This window comes from Chanodichthys erythropterus, chromosome 11 (genome assembly GCF_024489055.1).
Source record: "Chanodichthys erythropterus isolate Z2021 chromosome 11, ASM2448905v1, whole genome shotgun sequence".
Classification (NCBI taxonomy): Eukaryota; Metazoa; Chordata; class Actinopteri; order Cypriniformes; family Xenocyprididae; genus Chanodichthys; species Chanodichthys erythropterus.
In genome coordinates this window covers 19297150-19309984 of record NC_090231.1, presented here as the reverse complement: position 1 = coordinate 19309984, position 12835 = coordinate 19297150, and the positions used below count along the sequence as shown (strand labels likewise).

The 12835-nt window shown below is 37.3% G+C and overlaps 1 protein-coding gene across 1 annotated transcript; it reads left to right on the top strand.

Moving 5' to 3' along the window:
- The first annotated feature begins 9811 nt into the window (after positions 1 to 9811).
- lrrc4cb (leucine rich repeat containing 4C, genome duplicate b) lies at positions 9812 to 11707 on the top strand. The gene has a single exon (XM_067400799.1). It carries the CDS (start codon positions 9812 to 9814, stop codon positions 11705 to 11707), a length of 1896 nt encoding a protein of 631 aa, XP_067256900.1.
- The last annotated feature ends 1128 nt before the right edge of the window (positions 11708 to 12835 follow it).

The window sequence follows — 12835 nt, the reverse complement described above, 5'->3', positions numbered from 1 at the left end:
TTCCGGGTTGAATGTCACAGTTTGCCATCTCTTCACTATGGTTATGATATGGCGTGAACGCAGCATAAGCTCGTTGTTTTGGTTTAGGAGGAACTGTAAAGGCGGCTACTGTTTGTTTGTGGTGCTCAGTGACTGTCTACAACTATTCATAGCCTTATGGAACACACTGATGACGTGCGATGTCTGCGTGAGCAGGGTGTGCTATGGTATGGAAATACAGGCAGGCAGGTAGGACACCCAATGCAATGATTGGACGAACATTTTTTTTTTTTTTTTTTTGGTCTTGGGACTTCCACAGAAGATAAATGTACGTTTAAATATTGTCACCACGTCTATTATTGATTGCTATCAGGATGTGAAGAGAGTTTCAACCAGTATAACAAAGAGCATTTATAAAACAAATTGCCTAACCCTTTTCAACATACTTAGTTAAATCTCTAAATCGGGGCTGGGCAACTCTGGCCCTTGAGATCCACTGTCCTGCAGTTTAGTTTCAACCCTAATCAAACACCTGAAAAAGCTAATTAAGGTCTTTAGGATAATTAGAAACAAAGCTGCTTGAAGGCTAGCTTGCAAAGTTAGCCAAAAAAAAAAAAAGTAACCCTATGGCACACAGGGGAAATGAATGTCAATGGAGGAGAGGCTTCACTTCGCTGAATAAATGCTTTTGTTCATGAAACTGCTGTTTGTTGAAAACTGCTGTTGCTTTAATTGGAAATATTATTTTGGTGCAAAGAGAGCAAACTGACAGCACTGTGTTTAACATGTGCATCACTTAATATTAACCTTTTGTTTGTTGAACTGTTGTATAAAATCAGTGTCACATTTGCAGTCGTGTGGATATTTGGGAAAAATTATGCTCATATCATAATATTATCAACATTAAAAACAACTCACACAGGGTATGTTGTTTTTGTATCAAAGAGAGTTTGAGTCTTAAATTGGTGTCTATGCACAGTCGGTCTATATTTGTTCTTCGTGCTACTAAGTGCTAAAACCCCACTTTTACAAAGGTACATTGTCAAGCACGGCAATAATTTGATTAAGGTAGCAATTTGCTAAGGCAGCATACTCTGCAAGCAACCTATCATATACATGCTGCTTGTGTGGATGCAGTCAGTTTTGACCATAAAAGATGAGGTCATTTGATTGGATGCCATGTATTTGGCCTTATCTGAAATTTTGCCTTTTAGAAATACATGATTTTAATGTTATTTTAAGGTGGGGTAGAATTAAAGGAACGGCAAAACTCAGCATTTTGTTTGCTTGCCACCTCTGTGTTACAATACCCTGGTGTATAAAGCACACGATGAGGAGATACAATCAAAACAAGTCTTTTACTAGGAAATCCAAATGGAGCGATCAGGAACACACACCAAAGTATACATGAACGATACCGGACAACACATGACTGGAAACACAGGGCTTATATACAACAAGGTGGGTGATTAGACACAGCTGGATGTGATGATGAGGTGATCAGTTACCATGGTGAATGACTAGTGGCGGGAAATAGAACAACAACAAGTCCAAAATGAGTCCAAAACAGAGTGTACATGTAACACTCTGTCACCAATGTACAATTTTTAGAAGAAAGTAAAAATGAAGGTCCACCCCTGAGATGAATTCACACACTTTTGCCAAAACATAGTTTTGAATTGTCAGATTGTGTTGGAAGTTTTTAGAAATTGAAGTTTTCGAAGTGTTTGAGACTTGAGGTTGTCAAGTAAGTTTCATTCATCATTTTTCCCCCTTTAAACTGGTATAAAATCTCATACCAGTATCATCCCTTATACAAAGTAAGACAGGTATACTGTGGCAGATACTGAAAATAAACGTTTTGCATTTTTCTAACGTAATCCTTTTTTATTATTAAAAAAAAATAACTGTAACATTCAGAATTAAAATTTAAATTAAACATGAATTTCCTAATGTCTTATTTAGTTTAAGAAATAGTTAGAAAATAGTTTTTTGACAGCATCACTCAAGCTGCATGAAACATTTTGTGTAAAATCTGATAATCATGTTCTCCATCATGATTTGAGATTATCCAAAGACCATCTTAAGCTTTAATTTACTTCAATTAAATTCAAAATGTATTTGTATAGCGCTTTTCACAATACATATATTTTCAGAGCTCCTTTACAGAAAATGCATGTCAACATTACAATTTAGAGTAATCTGTTATCATAGGTGACTATGTCCAAATTAGGTTATTTCAAAAAAATGTACATATACAAATAACACATTTAGCTAACAATGGTCATTACTTATTTAGTGGCCTACCAAGCTTTAAAGGGTTATTCCACCCAAAAATTAAAATTCTGTCATTAATTACTCACCCTCATGTCGACCTTCGTTCATCTTCAGAACACAAATTAAGATATTTTTGATAAAATCCGATTGTTCAGTGAGGCCTGCATTGACAGCAAGTTAATCTACACTTTCAAACGCCCAGAAAGCTACAGTGGTTCAACCTTAATGTTATGTAGTGACGAGAATACATTTTGTGTGCCAACAAAAAAAAAAAAAAAACGACTTTATTCAACAATATCTAGTGATGACCGGTTTGACTGATTCATGAAGCTTCAAAGCTTTTCAAATCTTTTTTTTTCTAATCAGTGGTTCGAAGCGTGTATCAAACTGCCAAAGTCACGTGAACCATTGAAATTTCGAAACAATAATGATGCAACGAAACCTCGTTTACTAAAATCACGTGATTTTCATGCTCCGAACCACAGATTCGAAACAAAAGATTCGTTAAGCTTCATGAAGCAGTGTTTTGAAATCGCCCATCACTAGATATTGTTGAAAAAAGTTGTTATTTTGTTTTTGGCACACAAAAATTCTCGTCGCTTCATAACATTAAGGTTGAATCACTGTAGTCACATGAACAGTTGTATATGTCTTTAGTAGCTTTCTGGGCGTTTGAAAGTGTAAACTATCTTGCTGTCAATGCAGGCCTCACTGAGCCAACGGATTTTATCAAAAATATCTTAATTTGTGTTCTGAAGATGAACGAAGGTCTTACGGGTGTGGAATGACATGAGGGTGAGCAATACATTTTATAAAAAGTTATTTTGGTATGAGACTTTTCAGTGCAAAAAACTTTCCAGGTTTAAATAAAAACTTTCAGATACAGTAAATACGATTATCATTGCACAGCATATTTTGTGTACATGGGCACAGTGTGAGGTTTAGAATACTGTAGGTACATGCTGAAAGGTGACTCTTGATTTTGCATTTCATATTTCATGAGGTACTGTCCCTGTGATTCTGGATTCGTTTATATTGCATTCAGGGGTCAGAGCGGTGCGCTTTTAAAGATTGCTGTCTGCTGTGTTTTTGCATGGTCAGCACTCTGCCACCCTGATTTTCAATTTGAACACTGAAGTAAACTGAAGGGGCCAGGCCCAGGAGTGATCGCTCTACTCGCATAGTCTGGAAGAAAAGCATCCTGTGCTGTGTCACTACAGATATTACAAATACAGCAGGAAGAAACAGCAGGCACAATTAGTCATTTAAGTTTCCTAATTCGTCCTCAACCGTTCTCTGTACTTTTATTTTTAAAATGTATTCACTTTTTTATTGCACACACAGACAGTTGAGTTGTGAATGGCTCACTAAAAATTTCCAGAACACAATGAGAATATGCAAGATCCCTCCAGCTGTGTGTTTTCAGCAAGGCCATCTCCTGCCAAGACTCTCTTTGTCTTGATATTGTATTCTTACTCAACAACTTAGCCCATTACAATATGGATTTTCTCCCAGGGATGTGGTTGGAGAGCCACACTTTGAGAGTCGTTCGAACATTTCCACTCTAAAAGATTATCTGCTAGGGTCTATTGTGTTGAAGATGACTAGTGTAATTAAATGGGCAAAATAAAGCTGATAAAGTCCTGATGTTTCTGAAGTAGTATGCTCAGAATAGCTACACAGAAATGTTTGGATGCAGCTATATGCAGCAGTGACATCAATTTGTCGAGAGCTGCTTTCAGTAACCACTTTAGCCGGTACAACAGTGCTATACATGCTTTAGCTTCATTTCCTATGCCATTACGGTTTCAGCACAAGAAATGTGATAAAGATGGAGATTAAATCTTCCCTTCCCTTTTTTCCCCACTAACCTGCTGCAGTGCTGTAGGATGTGCTTTTGGCAGAAGTCCTGACATTTTTAAAAGTGCACCAATATTTTTGCTAACAAGGCCCTCACGACATCAGGAAACATGGGGGTGCACCATCCCACAGCCAATGAATTACCCCCCACGGCTCCTGCCTCTGCCGGAAATTTTGCAGTCACATGCTTACATGCCATATCTCATGGTAAAAATGATTCCAGTCAATATTTAAGGCCATCGCAAGACCATAAAACTGACTATCGGCATGAGGTCCTCTAACGATTTAGCAAATGGCCATAAATATAGACAGTGGATTTGATTTAAGTCAATATCTGTAACTCATCTATAACTCTTGGGTTTCCCTGTAGGATTGTACAGCTGAGTGTTGTTCATTAGAGAATGCAAGTTCTCTTTTTGCTGTGAATATGAATAGGTGACTAAATTAACTGCGTAAGGTCATGATTTCCCAAGCGGGGGTTGCTAACATGCTTGCAAGTAATGATTGCAATTTCATTTTCTTGATTTAATAGGCCAAAGGAAAACAAATAAATTGCAAGTGATTCTCTCTGTGCTTGGGCCTGTGTTTATCTCCGTAAATTCAAACTCTTGAAAGTTGCTCTCAGCTGAAAGCCCAAGGGAAACTGGGCTGAGCTAATGATGTTTTTTTCTTTAACAAGTTCATCAGACTAATGCTATCACTAGTGATATTAAAAGCTGCAAGACTAATGGAATGATCAAATATCAATAGTAATTATATGAATGTAATAGATAATTGTAGATAAATATAAGCAAGATAGCTTAAGGAGATCCTAATACTAACATTATGAAGTTTCGGCTTTAGACATATTTGGTGGGAACATTAGATCCATGGACAAGATCTCCCTGCAGTCTGATCCACCCACACAGCAAGAGAAGAGCGAGAGGGGGGAAAAAAGTGATTACGGCCATTTCATCTGATTATTCATCAGTGTCATTATGATAATGGAGGCAGCATAAGTTATTTTGGCCCAATCCAATGATTGTGGCGATTATGCCTGGCCACAGACGCTTCAATCTAAATTACTTCACAGACTAAGACTCCTACTGGATGTGCAAGGGAAGTAGAGGAGCTGAGGAAGATCTGTGTGGGAGTCATTTGCATTACTCCCTCGTTTTGTATCTATTTTCTCTGGCTAAACTGCTTGAAAAGTCCTTCTAAGAGGCAAGTAAGGTATTGATTTTTTTACTTGTTTAAATGCACCGGTAGGATGGGGCTTCGATCATTTGAAACATGTGCATCACTCTCTTTAGAATATACTTAGATGCTGAATTAAATGGTATTATACACCTCACTGTTTAATACAGTGCATTTTGGTTGTATTTTGTTGAGCTGGAACATTGCAAGAATTTAGTGTGTGTGAAATAAATCGCAGAAGGATCATACTTTTCTAAATGACTTTGAAATCACACTTTTTCAGAATAAAACGTCAGTTTTATCCCATTGTTTAATGTTATTGTCTACTCAAGGTGAACATGACATGTACTTATAGTGCACTTCAGTCTTTGTAAATTTAAATGGAGGGCATCCATTTGTAAAGCCTCTTCTTTGGCTTCAACACAGTCTCCCCATTTAAGTAAAGGCTTTGGCAGGCATCCCATAAGCAAAATCCTTTCTGTAAGCCATTGTTAGGTCCCAAGGAGTCAACCCAATGTCTCTAGAGAACTCAGTTGAGTGTGTTGTTTTGGTTTGTCCTTTTATACTTCTAGGGCAAATAAGCAGAGCACATTGCAGAGCATTGTACTGTGTATGTAATAGATTTTACATAAAATTTAGATTTAGTTAATAACTGATTATGCAATTTTATGTTGCCACTAACCTAACAATGTAAATGTGAAAAAGAAATGATGCATATACTATTTACCTTTTTAATGACATTCAGTATACATTTTATTAGATGCATGTTTGTTTACAGTGCGAGATGTTCACTGCTTGTACCCACAACACAACCATGACAGCATTTCAATGTGCATTCTTCCATAACACTGAATTGATTGCTGTCCTTGTGGAGACCCTTGGTGTCCTAAATGTAGGAAACAGATTTACTGGAATAACAAAGAGAGGAGCACAGAGTATAACGAAGGATCGCTTCCCAAGAATAAGCTGTAAGATTCTGTGAATATTAATTGGCTGATTTACCACCAAATAGATAGCCCTGCTATAAAAAAAAAAAAAAAAGATCAATCATTCAGATAATTTTGAACTATGTTTTATAATTATTAAATTATATTTACATATTTTTTTAACTGAAAATAACATAAAATGAAATGATGAATAGTGGACGAAGAGAGTGCATTTGGTTTAATGACTTTAAATCAGTGTCTTATAAAAGAGACCTTCATCATACGCCTTCTCTCTGATGTCTTAGAGAGCTTTTGAAAGAGTTATCAGATATTGGTTGTGAAGTAAAATACAGAGGATGACAGAGAGCATGTTATAGCCACCAGTGAACCTACAGGACAAGTTATTGAGATAGCGAATGAGCCTAGACTGTAACACTCATGCAAATATAATATTTGAGCAAGGGTAGGGTGTCTGTTTGAGACAAGATTAAAATGAATTGGTCTAAAAGCTGGGGGGAAAACAACAGCTCTCTGAAGGAGGTTAATGTTTACTAGATTTTCACATTGATTATGTTCATCTTGAACTTTACAAAGAAGCTTATTTTAATTTGTTTACTCAAAGAACGGTTTCATCAAACCTCATCTATCTTTATTTTTGTTTGTGTGTTACACATGTGTTAAAGCTTTCCCTGTGAAACACAGGTCATTAATTTGATTGGCATAAGAGACCTCAATGAATATGCAAGCTTTAGAAAGAGCACTGCAGGAAAAAAATTCAGTCAAACTCTCAAGATTCATCATCATCAACAACGAGCAAGGACAAGCCTTGTATATGCATTTGAATGATTATTAAACTGTTATTTCTTATGTGACTCAAAAAGTGTTTGTATATCATAACATTTTTAACATTTTGTCTTGACTCTTGATGATAGAATTGCTTCTAAAAAATCCTCAGGAAATAACAGCATATAATGAGGCCTTTGCCCATTCTGGTTTGAGATACGGTATGTCAAATACATGAGTTTGAATGTGACATTTGTAAAAATGTCATCTTTAAGTGTGTGTCAGAAAACTTAGTTACTGTCTAGGACTTACTGTCAGTTTCAGATGTAGGAAGGATGTGTGGATTGCTATTATGTAATAAATGAGATAAAAATGGGTTTTAATGTAATTCTCGTGTTTCCCATTTTTGATAAAGGCCTCAAGCTAATCGTTCAATCAATACCTGAGAGATTAGTGTGCTTTCTCTGTAAATTCCTTGGTTATTTTTGGTAATGAAAAAGAGACTTCTTCCAGGACATGCCCTGATTATCTTATGCATCCCATTAAATGTGCATCCATTGAAAGTTCTCTCAGCTTCTCACAGTAAGGTGTCAATTACGCTGCTGCTAACTAACATTCATCGCCTACCAATGAGATTAACATCTCACTGTGACTAAATCAATCACAGTCCTCAGTTTTAACAATTTTACAAGATGATCTGCAGCACAGATGAACAGTGAGACCATCTGAGACATTATATACATCGTATAATGGGATGTCAAAGACAAGAAAGACGGTTAATTCAAAATGAATTATTTATTTTATTCTAAGAAGACTGAGATATGTGAAAGACACATACTATTTAGACTTAATCATCACTGACAAAGCATGTGATATTTCCAGTCTGGTTTCAGACTGTAATATAATACTCATGACAAAACATCTATTTACTGTATAATACCATTTATGAACCAACATGCAGCCCACTCATTCATTGAGGTTGTTGAGGAGGTGTTATTGGTGTCATGCGAATTCTGCACCTGTTTCCATTTTGATCGGAAAGCTCTTTGTCTCATACTTTATTTACTTTCCTACTGTGGTGGGAGATTCTAAGAGTAACATTATATAATTATGACAGAATTTGCTTGATCTTGTAAATGAAAGCATTTCTTTGTATGTCAAGATACTTGATTGCCTTACTTTCAGTTTCACAATACACTGAAATCCATTATTGATTATTATAGTAAGCTATTTGCAAACAGCATAGGTAATAAGACATCTTATTTTTCATTAAAACACTTGAGCAGATAGTGAGAGCAGAGACTTGTGGGGTTAAGGAATTTTAAATTTAGGTTGTGCTGTAGCAGTGGCACATTTCTTGTGGGTTTTGACAATTCGGTTTCTATGTATCTTCATAGTATGTGAAAGCATATAGTGCTGAATATACAAGCCAAACACATATCCTTATCTCCTAGATATGATGGACCTGTCTGCAGCTTAATCCATCCCTCTGACAGTTTTCTGTAACAGGATTTCCATATATCTCATTTTAGGGCATAGCATAAAAGTTTCAGGAGTTTAGTTTAGTTTTTTTTTTTTTTTTTTACACTCAAGGTATGTAATATTATAGTAAAACAAATGCCTAATATAGAGCTGTCAAAATTAGCGCGTTAACGCAGATGATTTTTTTTAACGCAATTAATGCAGCATCCATTTTTTCAGTCATAATTTGTCCAGCATTACATTATATGATCATGCTCTTATTCATGCAAATGCATTTAAACTAATCATGCGCCACAAGACAAACGAGAACACTCTGTCTGTGAATGTTCAATGTCATATACAGGTAAATATGACATTTATTATAATGTGTTTATGGGAAGATTGTTTTGTTCTTTTAAATCTTTTTTTTTTAAACCTAATAAATGTTAAAATTGATAGCTTTTAATTATACTGTAATGTTGAATGTCTATAATTCATGTTTAAAAAAATCTATTTCATAGAGACATCAGTACCAGTATTAGTATCAGTGATCCTGGCCTTCTTTCATAAAAAGATGCCGTTAAACAAATATTTAAAATATACTGTCTTTTGTTTTATTTGGAGAGTAACTGTGAAATTGTGTGTGTGTGTGTGGTTGCTTTTTTTGTGATTTATGAGGACACAAATTTGTATAATGACATGGGTTTTACACTGGAATTAAGACGTAAACATGAAATATGAGGACATTTCATGAGTCCTCATATTTAAAATAGCTTTAAAAACGTACAAAACAATGTTATATATATATATATATATATATATATATATATATATATATATATATATATATATATATATATATATATATATATATATATATACAGTATATATATACAGTATATATATAGGTCAAGAAAGTGGGGAAAGAAACTTAGGTTAGGTCAAAGTGAAATACTTGACAGATACAGTGATACAGTGCAAAAATGACAATGACATCTTTCCATCAATTATTCTTGAATTCGTTGTGTGTGCAGACTCATTAAACAACTGTGACAGTAATGACGCTCAATTTATCAGCCATATTTTGCATGTACATTGCCTGAACAGCAATACTTGTTTTTGTTCAGCATCATCAGAATATCTGAAATGTACACGCAGCGCCATTTGACAGAAGAATGTTCTTATTGTTATGACAAAATTGCAAAATTTGATTTTCTGTTTGACTGCCATCATGCTTCGCTTACATTTCAGCATGACACATTTTGCTAACAGATTTATTTTCCTCTTTCTTTTTTTCAGACTGCCTATAAATGTTTGGGGAGAGAAAATCAGCAGGCATTAAATTATGAATGTTGAACAAGATGACCTCTTACCATCAGCGCCAGATGTTGAGAGGTCCTAGATGGAAAGGGGCTTGGTTTGACCCCTTGTTTCTCCTGCTTTTAGCCCTGCAGTTGCTTGTTGTTGCCGGACTGGTGCGAGCCCAGACCTGTCCCTCTGTATGTTCCTGCAGTAATCAATTTAGTAAGGTCATCTGCACACGCAGAGGGCTAAAGGATGTCCCAGATGGCATCTCCACTAATACACGGTATCTAAACCTTCAGGACAATCAAATCCAGGTCATCAAAGTAGACAGTTTCAAGCATCTAAGACACCTTGAGATTCTTCAGCTTAGCAGAAACCACATCCGCAACATTGAGATTGGCGCCTTTAATGGCTTAACCAGCCTTAACACTCTAGAGCTTTTTGACAATCGCCTCACGACCATCCCAAATGGCGCCTTTGAGTATCTATCAAAACTGAAAGAGCTGTGGCTTAGGAATAACCCAATTGAGAGCATACCGTCTGATGCCTTCAGTCGCTTGCCCTCCCTGCGGCGGTTGGACTTGGGAGAGCTGAAGCGTCTCTCCTACATCTCGAGTGGAGCATTTCAGGGCTTGAGTAACCTTCGCTACTTGAATCTGGGCATGTGTAACCTCAAAGAGGTCCCCAACATTCAGCCCTTGATTCGCCTGGATGAGCTAGAGATGTCCGGGAACCAGCTCACCGTCATCCAGCCCAGTTCTTTTAAGGGTCTTGTCCATCTTCAGAAGCTGTGGATGATGCACGCCCAAGTCCAAACCATAGAGCGGAACTCTTTCGATGACCTGCACTCTTTGCGAGAGCTCAACCTGGCTCACAACAACCTTACCTTTTTGCCCCACGATCTCTTCACGCCTTTGCACCACTTGCAGCGAGTGCATTTGCATCACAATCCCTGGAACTGTAATTGTGATATTCTTTGGCTGAGCTGGTGGCTGAGAGAGACCGTACCAACGAACACCAGCTGCTGCGCACGCTGTAATTCCCCTCCCAACCTCAAGGGGCGCTACATAGGTGAGCTGGACCAGAGCTACTTTCAGTGCTACGCCCCCGTTATCGTCGAACCACCTGTCGACCTCAATTTGACTGAAGGAATGGCGGCAGAACTCAAATGTCGGACAAATTCAGTGACCTCGGTCAGCTGGCTAACACCAAATGGCTCCATCATAACACATGGGGCGCTAAAAATGCGCATTTCCGTCCAAAACGACGGAACGCTAAACTTCACCAATGTCACCACCCAGGACACAGGAACCTATACTTGCATCGTAAGCAACATGCTAGGCAACATTTCAGCCTCTGCTGTCCTCAATGTGACTTCCGTTGACAACAGTGGCTTTACTTACTTCACTACGGTCACTGTAGAAACAATTGAAACCCCTATCGATGGGGAAAGTAGGACACCGGTGCAGCCTTCTTTCGGCTGGGCATCCTCCTCGACCACAAGGGGAACACCCATTGCCACTGAGAGAGCGTACACAATTCCTGTGACCGACATAGACATTGATGGCTCTCTCAATGGTTTGGAGGAGGTAATGAAAACCACCAAGATTATTATCGGCTGTTTTGTGGCCATCACGCTCATGGCGGCCGTCATGCTTATAATATTCTACAAGATGCGCAAACAGCACCACCAGCAGGATCACGATGGGCCGAGCCGCACCATTGAGATCATCAACGTCCACGAGGAGCTGGCGAGGGTTCCGGCCATGGAGAGTCACCTGGCTCTTCCGCCCCTGGAGCATGAGCATTACAACCACTATAACTCCTACAAAACTGCTTATAACCATGTGTCCGCTCTCAGCTCGCTGCATAGTTCAGTGCATGAACCTTTACTAATCCAAGCCAGCTCGAAGGATAACGTACAGGAGACGCAAATTTGACCATGTTGGAACTGAATTCTACTAATGCTGTTTAAATTTTGGTTGTGGACACGCTGTCGTCATGAAGATTACAGTGCGCATTTAGACGTTCAGCAATGTCAATGAGAGCCAGGGTGTATGTATCATTATTTTAAGTGTCTTTACAAATCTTATTTATTTAAAGATATGTGAAGTGACTGGATCAACAAATCATAAGACAAAATTTTTTTCCATTTCTATATTTTGTAAACTGGGAGAACGAATGGTTTACTTTCGTGTGCTGGTTGAATTAAGGTAAACTCCAGCACCTTTGAGAGAAATGACACAACAGTTGTTTTGTTTGTTTGGTTTTTTTTTTTGTGGCATTTTACATCCCAATGCTCCAGTGTGTTTTCGTTTTTTTGAGACGGGAAAAACAAAGATAAAAAACTGAAAACTACTGAAAACACCAAACTTTAAATCGCATGGAGCACTTAGGTATGAATGGTGGGCCTGATGGATGCAGAGAGGTGTATAAATGGTTACATTTCCCCATGAAAAAAAATCCTGTTATTAAAGAAAAAAAGGGAAAGCTTTCAATATCAGGGCCTGGTTATTCTGCAAATGCAGCGAAAGGAAACATTTCTAGAACTTACAGAAGCCACTGTTCTGAACAAACATCAATTTACTTCAATTCAGAAATTAGGTTTGCATAATTGCCTTGAATTACAGTTCTTAAGTCATGTTATTATCTAAAAAGTGGCATTAGAAATTCAGCATTTAGTTTTTTCCCCCCTAAATCTGTAAATATATTTATAACTGTAAACGCCACAAACCTATAAATATAAATATGAATTTTTATACATTATTAAACATCAGGTTAGTTCAATTATAGCCCCAATTCCATGTGTGTGGGATATAATTGTATGATATGGTATGATTAGCTACCCTGAGTAGCTAAGGACAAAGGAATATGATTCAAAGATTATGTAGGTTTCAGACAAAAATGGCTACAGGAAATAAATGATGAAATAAAAAATGGCCACTATGTCACTATGGAAACCAATAACCTTGTGAAAAACACACTGGACAAAATCAGAGTGCACCCAATGCATAAAACGTGTATTGTTTATTTGAGAACTGCATCATTTTCTATAGAAGTGATTTTTT